Consider the following 24,198-nt stretch of genomic DNA (forward strand, 5'->3'; position numbering starts at 1 on the left):
CATTTATGAGATTTCAGCAGGTATTGACTGCAGACATTCAATGTACCTACATAGCTGTGATGTCTGGAATCTTTCTGTTTTTTGTCTATTTATATGAAAGGCAACTTTCATAGGTAGTTTGATTCTATGACCAGTACTGCATCCTAGAATTATGCCTAGATGGTTTTGACTCCTTGTAGTCTGCAGTTTCTGTGTAGTGTAGAATTTTCAGTGATACTGATGTTTCTGGAGGACTGAGATATTAGATATTACTGCTGGGAGCTATTGTATTCATTTCTATTAAGACACACACAGCTCTTGGCGATAATTATATTTCATATAGTTTTTATAATGATAGTTTCTTTGCAGTCTATATACTAACAGATATTACTGGTGGGGAGAGGTTTCAGAATAGAAGTAACTTTCTTTTTCTCTTTTCTCTTTTCTTGTTCTTTCTTACTTGCTTTCATGGATATGCTTTCCAGGAGGATAAAGTGGTTAGAACCTTTTTTTTGTCTCAGATAATTTGTGTTTTGCTATTTTATGTTCAACTGGGTTGCATTGCTGAGGTGCATTATGAGTGCAAGTCAAAGTTTGGCAGTACTGCTGAAACATGGGCGTTCTCCTATTGTTGCTTTGGTAAACTATATAAAGTCTAAAGAGGAGATGCACATGATGAGACACCGGGGACATTCAGAAGATTTTCACCATGGAGCCGCAATTGGCTGCGGTTACATGATGCACATCCACCACATGTTTGAAGATGCAGCTTCTCCCCTTCATACTTTATACTTTTATAGTGGTGAGGAAGATACACAGATACTATGTAATGTGACCTGGTTTTCACTAAAGTCAGTAGTAGTTGATCCTTTTCAATTAAAGGCAAACAATGGAAATTGAATTTCTAACAAAATTAATAAAAAAGAAACCAACCTTTTGGACACCTATGTGATACATGAAAATTCTCTCTTAAGCAAAGTATTAGCATTAAGTATATATTTGTTTTGAATTTTGCACATGATGTATGTTGAAAATTAATAATATCTTCCTCACTAATTGCTTTTCTCTTTAATATTGCAATATGGGATCATATTAGGAGGAAGGGTCTGTTGTATAGTAGCTATAATTATTATTTGTATCCTCTTTTACCCCATGTTTTAACTGGGCCTCAGCAAGTTCATCAGCATATTTACAGCTGTATCCAGAGAGCTCACAGTATAATCTTAATGGGTAAAAATGCAACCTTAAATTTATTAGTGAGCAAGCCCCATGAACACTAATACATTGGGTTGTATTCAGTGCTGCTGTTCTGCTTATGCAATATGTTCTCACATGATTAGTTGAACTTCCCTGACCTCTCCTCCCATTCTGGGGTAGATTTTTGGGGTGCACAGGGGGAGAAGAGGAGCTCTGCTTCTGCAGTGTTGGATAAAACCCATAATTCCAAGTTAGCATGCAAAAGCTTGCAAGACACATGCCATTACATAACAAAACCCTTATAGAAGCTGGTTAGATAATGTAAACCTGTAGACCTTATTGACCTTTAATCCGTAAACATTGATTAGTATCATTATCTCCCGCTGCACATATCATATGGTTTTTATTATTAATACAAAAGGAATGTTATAAATGCAAACCTAAATTATCTTTAAATGCTTATTTCATTTTAGTTGCTTGCTGTATCCATATTGCATGAGTTATATACCAATATACATAGGGCAGTGTCTGAGTAAGTTATACTCAGGGTAGACCCATTGAAATAATAAGTTAGTTATGCCTGACTTAAATCCTTTGATTTCAGTGGATCTACTCTGAGTGTGACTTAGTTTGCACTACTCAAAAGTAAATGGTGTTTTAAGAGCACTCTCTCAATCTTGTGTTCCCAGCTTAATAGCTGATAGAAAATAATAAAAAATACATAAGGTCAGAATAATATGTGTTGAATACAGGCTTAGCTATATTTAGAGTAGATCCACTGAGATCAGTGGGACAAGTTAATGATGACCAACAAGTCCCATTGATTTTCAGTGGGTCTACTCTAAGCATGGCTAAATTTGGATCCAAGCCAATGTTCTGGGAATGCTGCTGCAGTTTATTTTTGATGAAAAGAAAGAATGCTGCTTTTACAAATACTACAATTTTAAAATACTGGTAACACTTGCTGCTGTCTATCATCTTTTGTGTAACCTTTTGAAATGAAAATAATTTGCATAAGAGCACAGTTGTTCAGTAAAAGCCATTAGGGGGTTGTGCCTAAAGTCACTTATGCAGTTATTTAGAAGTCACTGGGGTAGTTAGAATGTAAATTTGAGGACTGAAACTCAGTGTGCTTAAGATCGAGCTCTAAAGCATTGTTTATTTTTTTTAAGGTGTATTAATTCATTCTTCTAGCTGTTTTTAATCAGCTAAGCAGCCTGGAGCACTGGACTTATATTGGAAGAGAGGGGTATAAATTCCCTCAAAAATAATTAATTTATAAGAAACTTTCCATGGATTAACAGTGTCGTTCTTGGTTTTCCCTTTGTACTGCAAACTATTGTTCTCCATTGCATACTGTTCTGTTCTTCTATAAGGGGGAATATTGCTGCTTCTTTTGAAAACAATAGTGTTCTTATTTATCTATAGCTTTGGCTTCCAAGTGGAATTTAAAATGATGTACCACTTGTTTGACACACTGTTTATATAATGTTGCCCTTACTGTGTTACTGGCTTCTCTTGGCCAGTGCTGTGACTGGCAGTAGCTCTTCAAGATCTTTGGAAGAGAGAGATCTTTTTCAGCCTTGCTGCCTGAAATTCTTTGAGTTACTGACCACCTCCCATCATTGCAGCAAGAAATGAGACATCTTCCTTTGACGCTGGGAGTCTAGGATTGCCCTTAAAATTAGCATTAATATAAATTATTCTGCTTCTGAGGTTTGGATTAGCCTGTAATTTGTATGTCATCACTTGTTCTTAGTACATTTGCTTTGATGATTAGAGAAATTTCATCTAGTTTCCCCCCCCCCAACCAGTTTCAAATTATATTTCTAATGTTTGTGGAAAGCTAAGATATAAATTCTAAAAATAAATATAATATAAATTCAAATTAGTTCTCCAAGGGATTCTCTATTCAGCTTTTTAAAACTTAAGAAAGAACTGTAAAATCCCCCTGAATGGCTGATAATGGCTCTAACATGATTTCAGTCAGATTTTTCAGCTCCATGGGGTACATTTTTGGAGCTTCCTTAAATAAGTGAATTTACACCAGGGAAATAATTACTAACTAGTCCTGATTATGGCTATTTTCCCAATTCTTCTGAATTTTTGGGAATGCATTCCTTTGAGACCCCAAAGTTTGCTGTTGAGCATGTGTGCAGATTCCACGTGTGAGCAGTGGAAAGTAGTACTAAAAGAACCAGGTAGGAGAGGTACTACCCCCATGGTAGACAATACATACCACTGAAGAAAGGCCTCTGTCGTCCCCACCAAATGCCTCTAAACACACTGAGCAAGTCTTGCACATGTGCATGTCAGGTCCAGCCCATGTCCAGAACCAGAACTGGGTGAAACCTTCTCAGAAAAGGAGATTCCAGTCTGGCACCAGTAATTTCTGGGAAGAGTCATATTTCATATTCCCAGAAGGAAACCACAACTAACTAAGAATACACCCCAGCTCCAACCCCCCCCCCAACCAAATCCTAGTTCTAGATCATTTGCCCTTGGCAATCTTAGCAACTCCACAAGTAATATATGATATGATAAGGTGCAACACTTGCTTGGAAGCACAGAGCACCCAGTGTTTGGATCTTACTCAGGAGATGATATCCTTTTAAAAATTGTCAGGATAAGTGTGCTAGAAGTGTGGGTCGCCCAGGCTGATTTTAAAATCCTTTTGTTGCTCTCAGGAAACTGGTGGAACCAAAATTCTATCCCATTTTCTGGTTTCAAACGCCAGTGTCCATCTGGACAGACTGTTCAGCACTAGATCTCTAAGGCTGTTGATGCTGCTGGACAGATCCTCTGTACTCCAGCCTCCAAGCTGCTTGTGTTTCCAGAATCTTGCTGGTCTGTGGGGAGGACAATTCTTTTGCCCTTCAGCACATGGGTCTTAAGCCCTGATTCTTGGTGAACCATTTGGCTCTGGTGGATTGCTTCCCTATCTAGAATGAAAGACCGGAAATGGGACAGTACTTTGCTTATACTGATGCTAGTCTTCACTTGTTAGGGCATAAAAGTGATTATGAAGGAAGGAATAACATTGATCTAAAGATGCATAGCCATTCCTCCTCATCCCACATTATGCTTTTGTTGAAAGGGGTATTGCTCTTTATCGCCCAAAGGATCTTGAGAAGAAAGTGAATTGTGCATGGAGCATATTTTTTTCTGGGAGTCTAATTCAGCCTCAACTATCTTGGCACCAAAGGGTGCGTCAGCTCAATCCCCTTTGCCAAAAAAGATCAAAAGGGGAGATGTCACTCATGCATTTTCATGAGGCTGGAATGCAAGAGGATTGAATAGAGATGCCCTCTCCCCAGCAGAGTGGCATGACAGCTAGCAGTGCTGAAATCCAACAACCTAATACTGAGTGGTGTGTCATTGAAATAACTCTTGATTAGATTGTTAAAGTTTTTATTTAAATACCAATCTACAAATGTATCAACCATCCTTTAAACACTTTTTGATATAAGTAATGAACATGAAGGAAATGCCATCTGCGGAATTAGATTAATAGTCCCTGTAGCCTAGTAGTGCCAGCCCTGATATACTCCAGCTCTCTAGGATTCATGGTGTGATCTTTTCAGCCCTGTTACATAAGTTCCTTAACTGGATGCCAGGGATTGAACATGGGACCTTATATATGCAAAGCACATGTTCCAGAGCTGAGGTAAAGCCCCTCCATCACGACATCAGTTGAGGCATACAGTAATCTAAAAGCTTTTCAGCTGCAGAGCCAGAATGTTAAATTGTGTTTGAGTGTTATATTATATTGACCAGCTGGTGAGGCATTCAGAAACCATATCAAGTGCTGTTAACTTTCAGACATAGGCCTTTATCAAACTTAGCTAAGCAAATCCCTTCTTTTAGCCACAGGTGTGTAACAGCACACCTAGGATTCTTTTGAGTACAGTTGGACATTATGGCACAGCAGAAGACAATGAATATTTAACCAGATAGATTTGGCTTCAGCTGCTGGAAACCAGTGCCGATATATATAAATAATGAAGACATTGCTATTAAGAGAGTAAAGTAGAAAGTATAACCAGACTTTCTTTTGTTCTTGGCTGCTTGCTCAGAGCTCTGTGTGGATTGTATCTACAGGTATAACGAGTAGATGATTGGAAACTTCAGGAGTTACATGGAATTGTCCTTGCTTACAGTGGGATTACACCCTCTTTTAAAACAGTAATTTAATACTTTATTTTCTTTTGAATGGTAAATTGTGGCATGTGTATGTTTTACCATTATGTACACTGGATGTGCCACAGCATAGGTTTAAGAGAAGCAACTCTGCGCTCAGATCCTGTATAGATAAGATTTTGGATACAATTAGTTTGCAGCACAGCATTATTTTTCCTTTTAAATGCATATCGTGTTTTAACAAGCTACAAAATATCAGGAATGGATCATTACAAATCCACTATTTTTAATAATAAAAGATGTCTACAGTTGTGATCCAGAGGATCAGCGGAGAAGAATGGATTTCAGGTAGCTAAATTCAGTTTTAATCTGTGTGGGTTAGTATTTGTGGTTTTTGTAGAAGATTGTTAGTATGATAATTTAGTAAGGTAATTTGCTCAGTACAAGTTGTTTAAAGGACTGTCTAAATATTGAAGCTTTGGAGATAAGGGTGATGACCAGAAAAACAATAAAATGAGGTAGCTGAAATTGTTTGTGACAGTATATCTTTAATAGCTGCATTTACTTACTGTATTCTTACAATTGCATTTCCCCAATGTTGTTAAACATATATTTGTGTAATTTTATCTTTCACAATTTTGACTCCATTTAACTTGAGCTGAAATAATAATAAACTAATTAAGGATTTTCTGGTGCTAATTTGCTGAATCATTTGATTAACAAAGATCTAGTTAGGTATCTGGTGAGCTTTTGGTTTCTTCTACATATTCTGCATAGATGTAGTATTTTCTATAATGTTGCAAAAATAATACTATATACTAGCATTTTGTAGATAAGTGATGTAAGTACTCCTTTTCCATAAAGATTATATTTCGTTTCTCTCTGCCGCAAAGGGGTAAAATAGTTTCAATCAATTCCTTTTCTTATACAATTCAGTTGTCAGAGACTTAGAATTTGCTGTGGGGTGTAAATCATGTAGTTGTTACATATTTTGTATGATTACTTATGGTAGAAGATCCAGAAATATATTTTTAACAAACAAAAAAGAAAGAAACAAATAGTCCAGTAGCACCTTAGAGACCAATTAAGTTTGTTCTTGGTATGAGCTTTTATGTGCTTGCACACTTCTTCAGATATATCTGAATGCACACGAAAGCTCATACCAAGAACAAACTTAGTTGGTCTCTAAGGTGCTACTGGATTGTGTGTGTGTGTGTGTGTGTGTGTGTGTGTGTATAATTTCTACTGCATCAGACCAACACAGCTACCTACCTGAATCCAGAAATATATTTGTTTGTGAAATAATTTAACCTGACAGTTTACTTTTTTATTTACAATGTAGTTATTACTGAATAACCATGTATATCTGTTTTGTCCTTTTACTGGTTTTTAAAGATGTTATACCTATATAGTGGACTACTACATCATTTTAAAAATTATAAAACAGATTATCTCAGCAAATAGCAGCAATGCGTAGGTATAGCAAAAGATTAAACATTAGGAAAGCTTGAAGAGATGCAGTCTAATAATCCAGGTCAGAATGCACATTCACTATCCTATTACAGAATGATAGTGTATATTTCTCAATTCTGGCATATCTGTGATTTGAAAAGAACCATTTTGTACTTGCAGAACCAGCTGAGCACTGGAGGATTGTAATTGCCCCATTAGTACTATTTAGCTGTTAATCCCCAAGCCCCATCTCTTTGCTGGGACCACTGCTCTGCACTAAGCTTTTGCTGGGAAATTAACAACACTGATTTGTTTACATGTTCAGGGGGCAAATTATAGGCTGAATATAATGAAAAGGAGAACCAACCATTCCTGGAAGAATCAGGGTATCTGCATTCATCTGGGGATAATGAATAATAGTCAATACTATCTCTGGTGTGGTGTCTGTAGTTCAGGGATGGTTGGTTCTCCTTTTCATTATAGTACCTTGGGCCCAAGGCCTGCATTCCCTCATGAGCAGCCTTCCAGGAACCACATGCCAGTAGTGGGTGGACCAGAGACAAAAGTGGGTGGAGTAGTGAATGTCTCTCTTTACTTTGGTGCAGTCAACTTTATTCCAGCATGCAAAAGCTGGATAGTACTACATACATGCATACAAATACAGCTGTCTATCCACGCAAAGAATAGACATCGTCACAGTTCAAGGACACAGTTTGGGGATAGGTTAAGCAAGGGTGGCTTTTTTGGGTGTTATTTGGATAGGAACTTAATCGGCTTGCCTTACCTTTTGTGATGTGAATGAATTCTAGCAATAATTTCTTGTAATCAGAATTGTGGAATTCTGTTATTTATCATAGTTACTTCAGTTCAATTGTGTTATCCATTGCTTGCCTCTGCCCTACTTGCTACACTGAGGCTGCCATTTTTAGGAGGAAGAGTTTAAATCTCACTGTGTGACACTGCAACTAAAGCAACCGCTGGATTTGTCTCTTCCATGAATAATACTTAAAATCAACCAATAAAAGTGTGTGGCACAACTTTACCTTTGTATTTTCTAAAATACAAAATACCCCAAAGCCCAAGCTCTTCTTTGTAACATGACTATAGGTTGATGCAGGTCTGACATGGGAGTTCAAGACATCCATGGCAGCCATGGGCCTGTCTCAAATGGCTAATGGCTCAACACACAGAACAAGACATACCATTGGTTTAGTCTTCACACCATGTGGGAAGGAGGGTGGTCTGGAGATAGGGTGGTGATGGATATCACTCCATTGTCATGGTCAGGACATGTTCTGGTGAGGTTTGGACTTGCAGAAATGATTCTCCCCTGCAAGGATGCAGGACCAGTTAGGATGGTTCACCCCAAGAGATGATAGATTTCTGACTGCTCTAATTTCCCCCCAGTAGGTAGTGGTTCTAGTTCCATTATGGTATGGTGATGCTTATGAGCCATTGACACGATCATTTCTGTAGGCCCTCTCCAGTGCTGTGCAGTCCATTTTGTTACTTGGTATATTAAGTAGTTGATGAAACAGACCAGGAGAGGGCTGGAGGGTAAGTGGTGTAAATCTTACCCAGGAGCTGACCAGGCTCATGTTGAGGCTCCTAACACATTCTACCACATGGCAGGGAGGGCAGCAAAGAGATCCTACTTCACTGCCTCCATTGCATCCTCTAGCAACTGTCCAGCAGAGTTGTTCTGTGTGTTCTGGAAGTTGGTTACTTATGACCAAGGGGGCAGACCTCTGGAGCACTTGGTGACTAAGTGTAACCAGATGCCTAAAGACATCAAGAATAAAGCTGCTTGGCTCTGTAGTGACTTAGATGCTGCTATTGTGACAGTGCCAGCTGAGAAGTCCAACACAATGTTGAGCACAGTGTTGTGGGATCTTGTCTAGTTAATGTGGTCTTATGCTGGGTATAGGATACTTGCAATGATGTGCCTGACCACCTGCTCATTAGTTCCTTGTATATCCTGGCTTATTTAAGATTGGTGGGGTGGGGTGACTGAGCAGATCAGAGGTGTGGTAAACTCATATTTGTGTGATGGAGTGGTACCTACTGCCCTTAAAAAGGCAGTGGCGTGTCCACATCTCAAATAGCCTGGTCTAGACCCAATGGAGTATAATAACTATGTACCCCTTTATTGGCTAATGTGGTGGTGTACACTTGGTAGTGGAGAAATTGCAAGTATTCCTGGATGAGACTGATTATCTAGATCAGGGTGGTCTATCATCTGGCCTGATGAATGCATGTGGCCCTCAAGTTTGTGGCCCATGGCAACATTTGACTCCCCCCCCCAGCCCTTGTGCTGCCTTCGCAAATCCTGGTAAGTGAGGTGCTGGCCTTTTGGGAAGGATGTGTGAGGGCTCTGACAGGGTCCTAGATTCCTCTGACCTCCTTCCCAAAGCCTGGTTAGCATTTTCACAGCTTTGCAAAGGAGGTTTTTATTGCATGGTTTTATGCACTGTATTGTTGTAGTCAGTCAGTCAAGTTTATTGCTTATAGCCAATGTATACAGTGTCATTCAATAAAATATATACTAGTTTGATACAAAAGCTTAAAATATTTACATTTTCAAAACATGACCTAATCTGCACAAAGCTATAGAAACTTCTTAATATACAAATTGAAACATTAGACAATAAAATTTATAAACTAAAATCACCGAGGGGCCACTAATATATTAAAATTAATATTAAATAATACAATAGACAATTATGTACAAAGTTTAGTGAGAAAGATAAAGCTTGGTGTAGATGGGGTCAAATAAATTCATCTCCTTTACAGTTGATAGCTATCTCGGCTATATATTTTTTTCTAATTTTCCTGGCGGCAGTTGCAAAAAGTGCTACACGCCAGGTCACATACTTATCTATGTCTGCGAAGAGATAAAGAATCATGTCAGAAGGATTCTGGCCAGGGGACCTTGTCATTATAGGTGTCAAAAACCGTTCTCTTGCTTCATTATATAAGGGGCAGCGTAAGATATACAGTAATGCGTAAGGTCCTCTAATTCTGGGCATCCCCTAATACAAACACGTTCATTTACTGGTATACCTCATGTCTCCCATCTCTATAAGCAGAGTTTATTGCATTTAATCATAACTCTGTAAAAGCTTTCCGGAGTTGTACAAAAGTCAATTCATTTAAGTAAAACGTGTGTTCATGGGCCTCTCTAAGTTTAAAATACAATGGGGCACATATGGATAGGTACAGGGAGTTTAAGTCGTTTTTATTAGCCACTGCCTTTATGGTCCGTTTAAAAATATTTTTCTGAGAATGTAGGGAAAGTTTTTTGAGCTCGGTCACTGAGAGGTCATATTTGTCCATCAGTTGGGCAGCATGATGTACCCAGTTTTTTAAGGGTAATCCATTCATGAGCTCAATCAGGCATTTTTTTGGTAACCTAGTGTTGTCCATCTGTTGAACTCTGAACCAGAAGCAGAGGATTCTTTTATCTATTTGGCTCTCTATGCTCAACATACAAGTTTCCAGCCTAACCATGGCGGATTGCACATCTTTGGGTAGGCCTAAAAGGGCTCTTAAAAATAATTCTGGGAGGGGGGTGTTCCAGACCAGAAACCTTTGAGGTACCGGTACTATTGTTGTAAACCACTCTGATATTCTTATGAATGCAGTATATAAATTTTTCCCTTAAAACAAACAAAATAACTTATAAGTAGTACCTAATTTCAGATTAACCCACCACATTGCTTTACTGCAAGGTTGGGGAACTTGCAGCCCAAGGACTGCATGTAGACCTTAGCCTGATTTCATGTGAGTTGCAAAGGGGGAGAACAATCTGGAGAAAGGGGTAGCAGAGGTTTTTCTTTTTAGTCTGGCCCAACCTATTTCTGGTTCTAGCCTCTCTCGCAACCATTATACAGTCCCCAAAAGATTCTCCCCATCACAATGTAATGCAATCATTGCCAGAAAAGAGGCTGCTCAACCCTAATTAAGCTCTGGCTATTTTATCAGTTTAAGAATTCAAGAAAGTAATTTTGTCTCAGTACATGTACTTGAGGCTCAAGGTAACACAGAATAAACTTTTAACAGCATCTTGGTGTTAGCTGTAGCATAGGGGTGGCTTGTCCGTTAGGCGAAGGGAAGTCATTTGCTTCAGGATCCAACCCCTCTGTTGTGCTGCTACCAGCCCTGCAGGGGATTAGCTTGCAACACCAACACAGTCCCATTGCCCTCACTGCCACTGCTGTGTTGTGGTGGCAGTGCAGGCAAAGCTGCAGGTGAGGGTACAGTTGCGATGCTGGTGCTGGCAGCAGTGGGGCAGGGAGAGGGTGAGGTGAGGACCCAGATCGGCTAGTTCCTAGAGGTTTAGTGGGATTATTCTGATGAAATCTGTCTGACTGGCTCTTGAGGAAAAGTGTTGTGTGAGAGGTAGCGAGTCATATAGCTTCCATCAGAATAATCCCACTAAACCTCTAGGAATTATCCAATTCACTTCCCTACTCCAGGTTCACAATGTCGCTCCATATTTATTGCCATCTAGGCTCCCCTACTCCACTGTTACGGTGAAATATTAGATATTAAAACTAATATTAGATATTGTTGATTGTGGGAAATTAACTGACACGATGAACAGGATGATGTGAAGGGAAGGCCACCTCGAGGCATTCTCGGGGGCTCCTTTTATTGAAAACTCACAGCTAGGTTAAACATTAACATACAGAGAGAACTCCAAAGGACCAAATAAGGAATGGTGTACCTTCTAATATCAAATATGGAAACCTGCTCCTTTGGTTACACCCACATGACATCGTCATTGTGTACATGCTCTCTCTCACTTACTCACCCCCTCCCGCTGAACACCTCATGATCCCCCAGTACTTTCCCACCTATTCCTTTGTTCTCCTGCTCTGCCTAAACATGTGTTTCCCAACTTGGTGCCCACAATGCCCACAGAGCCATATGGTGTGCCAATTGAGGCTCTGTAGGTTGATTAATTAGTGTGGCATGCCAACACTTATATATTAATTATTCTATCTTGATAGAAGGGCGTGGCATGCCAGCGCCTGGCTAAACTATAATTCCCACACTCCACGGCTCACTGCAAGGTGGCAGTCCTTATACTTTTCTTATACTTCCACTGTCCTCCCAGGTCTCCTCCTCCTTTCTGTGGCAGTTCTGCTCCCCCCACTTTCTCTCTCTCTTCGTGTTCTATAGCTTTTATGGTCTATTACTGCCATCTCTTTCTTCCTTTTCACTTCCTCTTCCCCTCAGCTGCTCCAGCCCCAATGATTAAGAGTGGGCCTGCCACATCTGGTGAGCTGAGCAATGCTGCAGACAACAAGCAGTACATAGGCTGCCAGTTCCCCACCCCAGCTACATAGACAGAGTAGGGTTGCATTACATCTGGGATTTCCCATACATATCCGGAATACTGCAGTCGACAGCAGTGTCCGGGCAGAAATCGGTGAAAATGCCCAGGAAAATACGGATGTATGGCAGTCCATGTTGGCAGTGCTGTTTTTGCCGATTTCCCATAAAAATAGTTTTTAAAAGGCATATTTTGCGTTTTTGTCAAAAAAGCTAATCAACTTTGCAAAAAAAAAAAAAAAAAAGAAGCTGTTAACCCTAAGACAGAGGGGAGAAATGGTCTAAAAGAAAGACAGAAAGTGTGAGCCCAGACTTTCTGTGATAGGTTATATATTCTGTGACAGGTTATATAGGCTTGCCATACATCAGGAAAATTCCTGACAAGTCCTGGTTTTCAGGTGTAAAAATGGCATCTGGGGGAATTTTGCTGAATCAGCAAAATGTCAGGGAAAACCCAGATGTATGGTTATGTGATGGAAAAAGCTGCGAAAACAACTCCAAAAGCTTAAAATCACTACTTTTGGGGGCTTCCTAAAAAAAGGAAACATGGCAAGTATTTTGCAGGGGTGTGTGTGTGTGTGCATGCCATAAGGTTAAAAAACTGCTCCTTTCTCTATAAAGGGATGTTTCCTTCCTTCCTTCCTTCCTTCCTTCCTTCCTTCCTTCCTTCCTTCCTTCCTTCCTTCCTTCCTTCCTCTATCATCTGTCTGTCTGTCTGTCTGTCTAAGGAAGGCAGTTACTTTCCCCCTAATGTGAATACAGACAATAGTAATACAGATATGATAACCCTTGAATCAATACACAACACTGTCTACCACTTGATCGCAAATAGAACCTCTAAGCTATAAAACAAATGCTATATAGCTATTACCGTACTTTTCCATGTATAAGACTAGGGTTTTTTTTTACTTTAAAAAGGCTAAAAATCTGGGGGCATCTTACACACGGATAGTGCATATGCCCATTTTTTAAATTTGGTGTCCCCAAAAGTAGGCGGCATCTTATACATGGAAAAATATGGTAAATGCCCAGGTTTGGGACTGGCAGGCCTCTAGCAATATACAGTGGTACCCCTTGTTTGCGAACGGGATCCGTTCCAGAGCCCTGTTCGCAACCTGAAAAGTCTTCAACCTGAAGCGCCACGTCTGCACATGTGCGCAACGCAATTCGGCGCCTCTGCACATGTACGTGATGTCATTTTGCGCATCTGCGCATGCGTGAATTGCTGAACCCAGAAGTAACCCATTCCGGTACTTCCGGGTTCAGCGCGTTCGTATCCCATGACGAACGCAAGCTGAAGCAATTGTAACCAGAGGTACGACTGTATAACACATCAGGGGAAGGCCTCAGTAAGGTGGGAAAGATGAAATATTCTGTTTCCCATTCCAATGAGTCCTGAGCACTACTACAAGGCTTCTAGGCTGGCTGAATCCTCAAAAAAATAAAAAATAAAAAATAAAAAAAAATTCTTCCCCATTGGGGGATACACTGCAAAATGTTGTTGTAAGGCCCACTTGATTGTATGCATTTTGAAGGGTCAGAAGGGCTTTAAGAAACAGCAGCATGATGACCTCATATTAAGTTCTATTGATAGGATTCAGCAGTGACAGTGTACCCACCTCACATTGTTGTAGTAGTTGGTGGTAGAACCGTTGTTTTTTTATAGCATTCCCTGTCCTTTACCTTGAAGCTGATCCTTCCTTCCATGTGACTACAGATGAGGCTGATAAGACTGATCTATAATTAAAAGAACTAACTATGACATAGTTCAAGAGCCTTAGGTTCAGTGTGAAAACAATTTTGAGCTTCTCGGCTTTTTGAATTTTATTTTAAGGTTTCCCCTTGTTTTGGGGCACAGAGGAATTGCTGAATGCATTAGTATGGATGTATGACAAATAATGAGCATAAAAGAACTGGCATTTGGCCAGCTTGGTATCCTCACTGCTATATGAAAGAAAGTACTACAGCACAGACTAGTGGCTTAGGGAAAGAATGGGAGAGGATAAATTTTCCTGTAAATTTGTGTGTAACATAAAAAATAAATGAATAAAGGCTTCTTTTCTGTTATCTCCATGGAGTAAATATAATAAGAAAGTGGTTATGTTGTGGTCTGAGTAATAATAATATTTATTATGGATTATCATTGCGGCAAAATGGTTGTCTTTGCAATAGTGTGTTGTGTGAGGAACATAGAATCATAAAATAACATGGGAGGAAAATAAGGGTACCATATTTAACCCACATCAGAGCAAGCAGCAATGGGGGGGAGTGGCACAATTTAGATCAAGAAACAGTAAGAATAGAAAGTGTTTAATTGCCCCCTGATCTTATTCTGATCAAATCTGGATTCCTTCCATGACTTCTTTTAAACAACAAAATAATAATAATCAGGAAATACACTCACAGATCTTGCAAGTAATATTAAGTTTTACCATTAAGGTGGTAATATCAGGAACCACAACAAGGTCCATGTGCTGAAATCTCTTCTACATTAAGGATGCAGGAGTCCTGTCCTCTATTTCACCTAGTCACCTTGACTTTCCTCTCAACAGCCAAATGCCATCTATACAGTAGGAGAGAGCTTTCCTTGTATTATGGCTTCTTAGAAAATTGCCCAGGAAATAGGAACCACTTCTGCATTATAAATTGCTTAATGAAAAAGGAAAGCGAAAAGGAGTCTCCTGACACATGGCTGAGCCCCTTGGAGAAGCACCACTGTGAGTTTTCCTCAGCTCCCCAAATTTCCTTTATATAGGAGAAGGTCTCAAGCCTTTCAGGTTGCAATCCTATTATATAATACTAATTTAAGACTAAGTCCTACTAAACTCAAATAACTTACTTCTCCGTAGACACCTGTATGATTGCACTGTTTTAAGCAGTCTATGCCTCTTATTTTGTTTTCCTCCTATCTTCACACAGAATTACACACTAAGATTTTTCTGTAAGCCTTCATTATATGAGGCATGTTTCAAATCCTGAATGTCTAGTCTTCAACGTCAGTAATTGCTTTAATATTTATCCGCACAGAAATTGCATGTCGATATCCCGACCCCTCCCGTGATAAATAAAACACAAGACACCGTAAATAAGGTTAAATGGGCAAGAAAAGGCCACAACTTTATTGGTTCCGGATGTTGAGCGGTATTGGCTTTAGGCATTGGATCTAACTGACTATATCCGACTCCAGTACGACGTGCTGGCAGTCCAGGAAGAGATAACCACCGCTGGGTGAGCCCCTGCTGCTGCACATCAGCTAGGGACTCACCCTGTGATCACCGATATTTATCCGCACATAAATTGTCTATCACTTGCATAGGTGATGCCCCATTATACCTAGCTGGAATATTGAATTTTGGATGTAATTCCTTTAACTTGGTGCCGAAGTATGATTTTCTTTTTTATTGTCTTTTATGACTTCACTGTGTGAATAACACAGAACCATTTGACATATATATATTTAAAGAATTGTTTGTGATATAGGATGTAATCCCAAGTACCTCCTCCTCCTTCAGTGGAAATTTGTGGAGTGACCAGCCCACTGCTTCATCTACAACTCTGCTGTAGGTGGCAGCCACAGCTGAAGATGAGGGAGGGTGGGATGTTTGAGTCTGATTGTGACCCAATTGCTGCACTACCTCCACTGCACTAGCTGGTTCAGTCATTGGTGCCACACCAGCCCTAATGATGCCATGTGACAGCAGCAAGACTGACTTGGCATCCAGCAGATCTCGTGCCAGCTCAGACCTGCCTCTCCCCTCTCTGTTTTGGAGCTTTCTGCTGGCTCCCACTATTTGCTAGCTCCCACTAATGAAGATAACATCAGCAGGCCTACTGCCTGTCTGCATGTTCAGCTGATGGAAGGGGGAGGTTGGCAGGAGGCTGGAAAAGGTGGGATAAAGACACCTTCACCTAATCCACCCCAGCCCAGTATAATAACAACTTCTTCTTCTTCTTCTTCTTCTTCTTCTTCTTCTTCTTCTTCTTCTTCTTCTTCTTCTTCTTCTTGCTAAGTATTGATAGCAATTTTTTTTTTAAAAAATAAAAAATATTTTATTTTATTTTATTTTATTTCACGACTTACAGATTAAAAATTAAATTTTTATTAGGGATTGCAATAGATAGAAAAAATGTACAGTTAATTGACCTGCTGTCTTTCACTCAATTTATTACATTTAAATACTTTGCTTTTCTGATTACAGGTAGGTAGCCGTGTTGGTCTGCCATAGTCAAAACAAAATAAAAAATAAAAAAATTCCTTCCAGTAGCACCTTAGAGACCAACTACGTTTGTTCTTGGTATGAGCTTTCGTGTATTTTGTTTTGCTTTTCTGAGATATTGCAGGGATTGTGACCATTTTAAAAACTAAAACCTGTCATTTATTATAAGGAGGAAAGTCCATCTCAATTTTTAAAAACACATTTCTTTGAAATATTTGATGCTTTTCTGCTAATAAAACCATCAAGAATAAAATCCAAATCTAATAGATCAAACCTAACATCCAATTTAAGATATGAACAGCAATAGGAGCAGTAAATCAGTCCAATTTAAGATATGAACAACAATAGGAGCAATAAACAAACCAGCCATTAAATACTTGGGAGAAGAGAACAGCCTTAATTTGGTGCCTCAAAGATTTGGCACCAAACGTGTTTCTGGATGCAGCCACATAAAAAACCCTATATAGTGGGCACAACCAGTATCTTAGGGACACTTGGAACAGACTTTCAGAAGATGGTGTTAAATGACTGAAAGGTTCAGATGAAAGAAGATACCGGTATTTATTTACATACCTCCTCGCTTCCAGACCACATAGAGCAAGGCAGCCATCACAAAAAGCATGACAGGTTTTCGGATTACACTTGATGGACATATAATGTCTGTGGGTTTTATGTACATAATACTGATCTTTTTTTCAGGATATGGACTCTAATGCTTGCTCTATGAACAAATGTACTTATTTTACATGCCTGGATATAGGTTTTTTGTTTTGTTTTTGTTTACTGTTTTATGTTTGCATTACTTGGTTCTGTTTGTTTTGTTGTTTTGTACTTACTGAAAATTGAAATAAAAATATTTACTAAAACATATATATTGTGCACCACCCTCACCATGGCATCAGGGAAATTAGGCTCAAGTGAGTGAGGTGAGCCTGGGACTACTTCTGAACCTGGAGTTAGAGAGAGATGAACCTTTCTCTGCCCCAGAGTTCTACTGAAGCCTGTAATTTGTTTTGGCCCTGCACCTCCTGGGTGAAATTACAGAGCCATAAAAAGCTGCCTCTTGCCATCTCCAGCTCAAAGCTAGAGGGAGAGCAGAGGTGTGTGAGCTTGCATCTGTGCCAAACTGATCATCTGCAGGGGCAGATCAAGCCCACATACCCCTGCTTCTCCTTTCCAGCTCTAATCAGGATAAGAAAGGTAAAGGCACATGTACTTAATCTGCTTCTGTGTCCTGTTGGGTGCAGATGCAGAATAAGCCTCTTCCTCCTTCCAAGTCTGAACTTTTGAGGGAGGGAGGTGCTTATTTTCTGCCACCTTAGAGCCAACTTTAGATCTGGAGAGAGGGGCAGGAGATTCTTCTCTGTTCATGCTGTGTTTTAGACACAGCATGTGGTCCAGGACAGTATACAACCTGTTGGAGAACTCCACTCACCCTTCCTGGTGGGTGCCATTGTGGGCTGTCATTTCCTCCACCCACGGAGATCTGACAGGGAAGCCCCAGGGATGGGACGGTTTCCTAGGCAGCAAAGGAATCTTCTGGCCTGAGCTTGCTGCCTGGGAAATGGATCCCACCCACTTGCTCAATTAGCAAATTGTGAGTGGGCATGGAGGCGGGCCACCAGGGGGTGGGCTCAGCCAGCCCCTCTAATATAGAGTGAAGGCCTGTGGCTTGAACTGCAGCCAGTTTCCAAATGATCTACAAGAGCAGTCCCGCATAAGCAATGCATTACAGTAATGCAACCTGGATGCTTTATCCTTGGAGGCTATCTGGGTATCCAAAGTCAAATCTAATAGTATCTTAATATGCACATTTGATCATTAAAAGGGAGTGTAGCCCCTCCATTACAAAAAAAAAAATCCTTCCAGTAGCACCTTAGAGACCAACTAAGTTTGTTATTGGTATGAGCTTTTGTGTGCATGCACACAAGAAGTGTGTCTCTAAGGTGCTACTGGAAGTAATTTTTTTAATTTTTAATTTTGTTTCGACTATGGCAGACCAACACGGCTATCTACCTGTAACCCCTCCATTACTTCACTGGATAGTTGAATCATTTACTATTTGAATAATCTGATTTAAACTTGCAACCTTTGGTTAATCGCTTTGATCATGGAAAGGTGAACAGAGAATTTTAAAGATTACATAATGTTTCTTTGAATCCTGTTATCATTTGCAAAGGTCATTATTGTTTTTTGAAACATTGCTGCCTGACATACAGTGTAGCCACCCCCATAACCCCTCACTTTGTTCTTTGAAGTAAAATAGTAATAGAGCATACACTGTAGTTATCACTGGACATTCTTCATAATAACCTAAAAATTGCCTTCCTGAATGAGATCAAAGGTCCATTAAATTCAACATTCTAACTACATTCAGACAACCACCCATGGCTGCATAAGCCTTCTCTCCTCCCATGTGCACTATTTTATCAGTGAAGATCCCTATTTGTGTTCAGGATTATTTCTACAGATAATTTTTAAAAAATCATGTATAGTCACAGCCAATTTTAGACCTCATCACCAATATACAGGGTGTAATTCAGTGTCACACTCTTCCAGTTTTTCCATTTCAGATTGTCAGATGGAACAATCCCCTTTCTTCCCCAGCACACTGTTCTGTGGGTTCTTCTGGCTACCCCAGAGCTATTGAAGGGTGGCTGCAGGGGGCACAGCAGGAAGAGAAATGGGCAAGTCTTGTATAAGCAGAAATCCTTCCTCAGAGCTTCTGCTGACAGTGCTCATTAGGAGAATCCTGCACATAATCTCCAACATATAATATTTGAATACAGTATATTGTACAATCTACTTGTTCCTTGATTTTAACTTCAGTCTCGCCTGCATCTTTACTGAGATCCTCCAAGTGAATTTAAAGTAGTGATGGAGCTTTGCTTCAATCTTGTGTCCACTGAAAAGAGAATTTGACAAGTGTATTTACAGAAAATTCTATATTAAAATTAATAAATGGGTGGCTTTTTAAATTAAAACAATAATGCCAGACATTGTTGGCATCTGTCTGTCTTGGGAGATAATGGAGGAGTGCGCCTTTGGGAGTGAGGTCAAGCTGTTGGAAGGTTGCAGCGTCTGCTGTGACTGTAGAGACCGATGTGGGAGAGGCATGTTTGACTGCAGCTGGGGTAGATTAAGGCATCCACTTGTGCTGTTGCAGATGCACCATGGCATTTATTCTCTCTGCGCTCCTCCCAGTGGTCATTTCTCCTCTGGTCACTGCTATGGATACACGACTTGACAGCCTGTCTCCAGGCACTGCGGTCATCTGCAAGGGATTCCCATGTGGCAAGGTTAATGTTGCCAGCCTTCATATTTGCAGACATCTTTGTAACACAGCGTTGGTCTACCAATTAGCCTGGTGCCAGAAGCCATAGAGCACATCCTTGGGGATCCTGCCATCTTATATGTGGACGTGACCAAGCCAGTGTAGACATCACTGAGACAGGAGTGCAAACATATTGGAATGTGGGCTTGGGAGAGCACATCTTTGTTTGGAATTCTGTCCTGCCATGTGATACCCAAATTCCTCCTGATGCAGTGCATGTGGTGTCGCTTCCTTGGGTTGTAATTTACAACTCACTTCCATAAAGCAGCGTGCTCAACATGCAAGTGTGGTAGACCTTCAAATTGGTATTGGTTGTTAGCATCACATTTTCCCATACCCTTTTTGAGAGGCAAGCTATTGTCCTAGCTGCCTTGACAATATGCTTACCCAGCTCAGTGTTGATGGAGAAATTGCTGGTTATGCTGGAACCCAGGTAGACAAAATTGTCTACCACCTCAAGTGTGTGGGGTATTTGCACCGTCCTGACCCAAGATGTTGGTCTTTGTCATACTGATAGTAAGGCCAAACTCCCTGCAGGCTTGGGCAAAATGGTCAGTGAGTCTCTGTAGAGCTTCCTCAGAGTACACTGTCAAGGGTGTGTCATCTGCAAACAACAGATATGGACTCATTGGACTTTTGTCTTGGCACAGTGATGTACCACTGTACCAGGTTGAACAGACTCCTGTTGCTCCTTGTATGGATGTCCACACATTTTTCAGTTAAGCTGAAAGCATATGAGAGTAACAGGGGGAAAAACATGCCAAAGAGGGTTGGAGCAAGAACACAGCGCCTTTCCACACCGCTCTTTATAGGGAAGGTGTCTGAGGATTAGCCATCATATTAGATGGTGTCACACATGTTCTCGTGGAAGGACACAATCACCTTGTGGACACCCTATCTTGTTGAGCATTGTAAATACGGCAATCCTTTTCAGCTGACAAGATCAAAGGCCTTTGTCAGATCTATGAAGGCAACGAACAAGGAGTGTCTCTCCTCTCAACATTTTTCCTGCAGCTGGTACAGTGAGAAAATCATGTTGACTGTTGACCTCTGAGCTCTAGAGCTGCTTTGTGACTTGAGATAGACCTTGTCAGCAAGTGACTATAATCTGTTGAAAACTACACTGGCAAAGGCTTTCCCCACAGTACTCAGCAGGGAGATCCCACTGTTGTTGTTGCAGTCTTGGTCGTCACCTTTGTTCTTGTAGAAGGTCACATTGCTGGAGTCACACATGTCTTGTGTCATATGTCTTGTGTCATGGATCCTTGTTCCCAACACTGCAAGAGAAGGCCATGGAAGTGTGTCATGAAGGAAGTACTGAAACCAGCTTTCGGCATTCTCCTGGAATAAAGCAATACCAGTACTGGGCACAAGGTGGTGCTCCAGCCTGTGCCATGAATAGCTTCCTCTCTCTACTATAACAATTTAACACTTCAAAATGTATGCATGCACCAGGTGTTTGCTTTTTAAAACAGACCACATTATAGGTTCTTTAAAATTTATATATGCACTATAATTTAATCAGTTTTTTGGCTTTAATACAAAAAGTTGTAACATAATTAAATTTAAGGCGGCAAATGTATAACATGAACAACAATAATTTTCTTTCCATACAATTTTGTGTGTTTTATCCATTCATTTATTTCTTTATACTATATATAGACTTCCTTTCACAAAAAAATTGCAGCAGCCTGGGAAAACACCTTGACTTCATGTCCCATGCTGGCTTGTGGTGCATGGGGTGCGCCATCCCACATATGTGTCTGACTCTGAAAGTAAGCGTCATTCTCAGACACCTTCTCTATAAAGAGCACTTTGAAATAGGGCTGTGTTCTCACCCCTCTTTGGCATATTCTTCTCCCTGTTGCTCTCATATGCCTACAGTTTGACTGAAGACAGTATGTACTTTCACCCGAGGACCAACGGGGTCTGTTCTACCTGCTACAAAAATGCTGCAGGTCCTTATCCAAGAAATGTTGTTTGTAGATGACACAACCTTGACAGTGCACTCAGAGGAAAGCTCTACAGAGACTCATTGAATCATTTTACCCAAACCTGCAGGGAGTCTGGCCTTACCACCAGCCTAATGAAGACCAACATCCTGGGTCAGGATGTCATCAGCACTCCACACATCAGCAGTGGTGACCACAAGCTTGAGATGGTGGACAGTTTTGTCTACCTGGGTTCCACCATAACCAGCAACCTTTCTGTTGACGCTAAGTTAGACAAGCGTATTGGTAAGGCAGCTACGGCAATGGCTCACCTCTCTAAAAAGGGATGGGAGAATGTGATGCTAACTATCAATACCAAGATGAAGGTCTACCAGGCTTGCATGTTGAGCATGCTGCTTTATGGAAGTGAGTCATGTGCAACTTACACCCACCAGGACCAACGCCTCAATGCCTTCCACATGTGCTGCATCAGGAAGATTTGGGGCATCACCTGGCAGAACAGAATTCCAAACAAAGATGTGTTCTCCCAAGCCCACATTCCCAAGCCCACATTCCCAACATGTTTGCACAAAATGGAAAATGGTAGTTGGCAGACCAACTATGTTTTATAAAGATGCCTGCTAATGTGACATGAAGGTTGGCAACATTAACCCTGCTGTATGGGAATCCCTTGCAGGTGACCACAGGGCCTGGAGACACAGTCAGATTGTGGGTCCATAGCAGTGACCAGAAAAGAAATGACCACTGAGAGAAGTGCAGAGAGAAGAAATGCCATGGTGCATTTGTAACAACAAAACTGGATGCCTTCATCTGCCCCAGTGTCTCTTCCAGGTCTCTGCAATCTCAGTAGGCACTGCAACTCTCCAGCAGTTTGCTTTTACCCCCAATGGCACACTCTTCCATTGTCTCTCTCTCGAGATGGATGCCAACTAAACAGTTGAACCCGAAGTCAAGTTGAAGCTAGGTTGAAATGGATCTACTGTATAATCTTCTTCTTTGGCGATCACTCATGGCCAAGTAAGATTGTCCTCCATGAATCACCAGGTGTTCTTTAGTTCCCTGGTTCTTCTTTGTATGCTGTGTAGCTCCAGCATACAATTGCTTATCTACCTTATTTAAAACAACTTCATATTTAAAAAAACAGATGAACAACAGTAGGACTTACCTTTCCTTTTAAAAAATGTTCTCTATTTCACACGTTTTGTTTGTTTCATTTGACATCTCTTTCATTTTTTCACTCTCAAAATACTGTTGAGGAGTCCTGTCGGTTTTGTTAACCTGCTTTTGCTGGAAGTGAAATTGAAAAAGCATATTCACAGGTGTAAGTGATGCTGTTTAGTCAAGACATAAAATTCGTATGTCCAACTTTTTCCAGCTCTTAGAGTTTGCATTTATTCACCCTCCACTAAAGAAAGCAAAAAAGGGCAAAAAACAGAAGCAAGCTGCACAACTATACATCCGCTCCAAAACTCACCTATATTATGTAGAGCTCACCATTCTTCTACTAGTGCTGGATGGATTTGTGGGTGGGTTATACAAAGTAAAAATGTGGCTATAGTGTGCTTTGCAGCAGCATGTGGGTATGTGAGATAAACATTAATGCCTCACAAAAGGATATATAGAAAATCTGGGCCTATGCCCATGCTTGACAAAGTGTATAAACAAATTGCATAGTGGGACTGTAGAAGTATGCTCTAGTTGCCTGTAGTGCTTCCAAACATTTAATGAACATTTAATGTACAGCATACATTCACAAATTCCTATGTTGTTGTTGTTTTAAAAAATCCAATAGAGCACAGGATTATCCAATAAAACACATTACGCATTACCCTTCAATATCAGGAGGTAAAGACTGCATGAATGTACATATGTATTTCCATAGGCATTAGCTGTGTTAGCCTGCTGCAGAAAAAACAACAGAGAATCTTGTCAAAATAAAAAATAAAATAAAATAGTCCAGTAGCACCTTAGAGTCCAACTAAGTTTGTTCTGGGTATAAGCTTTCATGTGCATGCACACTTCTTCAGATACCCTGAAACAGAAGTCACCAGTCCCTTATATATATTCTCATTTTATCTTTTTGCATTTCATCTTTATATATAGTAGGAGGGTGGGGTGGAGTTTTTCTCAGAAGGGTAGTAGGAGATGGGTGATTGACTCAATGGGTATGGTAAACCTGTTGACGACTGTTAACGACTACAATTAGTCCTATAGGAAAAAGCAAGGGATAGTATGCAGATGACCAAAAATAGCTTTAGCATATGTAATGAGACAAGAATCCAATATCTCTATTCAGACCAGGTCTTTCCATAGTTTTCACTTTTAGTAATACGTTGTAATTCAGCAACTTCTCTTTCAAGTCTATTTCTGAAATTCTTTTGTAATAAGACAGCTGCTTTGAGATCCTGTATTGAAAGTCCTGGGAGATTGACTACTGGCTTCAGTATTCACACAATGTTTTTGGCATCAAAATGCCTGCCTGTATTACCCCCCCCCCCCCCGGTTAATTCAGACTAACCCTTTCTGCTTAAAATCCAATAAAAGAAAAGAAACTGTTGTCAATGACCCATTTGTGATATGCCATTCC

General features: G+C 40.3%; 1 protein-coding gene across 2 annotated transcripts in view; it reads left to right on the forward strand.

The window, feature by feature from the left end:
* Positions 1 to 24,198, forward strand: part of RIMS2 (regulating synaptic membrane exocytosis 2) — a 355,451-nt gene that overhangs the window by 65,675 nt on the left and 265,578 nt on the right. The window contains exon 5 of one of the 2 annotated variants that reach the window (XM_033155715.1): positions 465 to 476. The exons of the other annotated variant lie outside the window; for it this stretch is intronic. Within the exon in view, the coding sequence (XP_033011606.1) occupies positions 465 to 476 (12 nt within the window). The remainder of the gene's footprint in view (positions 1 to 464; positions 477 to 24,198) is intronic. 2 annotated transcript variants of the gene reach the window in all.

This window comes from Lacerta agilis, chromosome 7 (genome assembly GCF_009819535.1).
Source record: "Lacerta agilis isolate rLacAgi1 chromosome 7, rLacAgi1.pri, whole genome shotgun sequence".
In the NCBI taxonomy this organism is placed as follows: Eukaryota; Metazoa; Chordata; class Lepidosauria; order Squamata; family Lacertidae; genus Lacerta; species Lacerta agilis.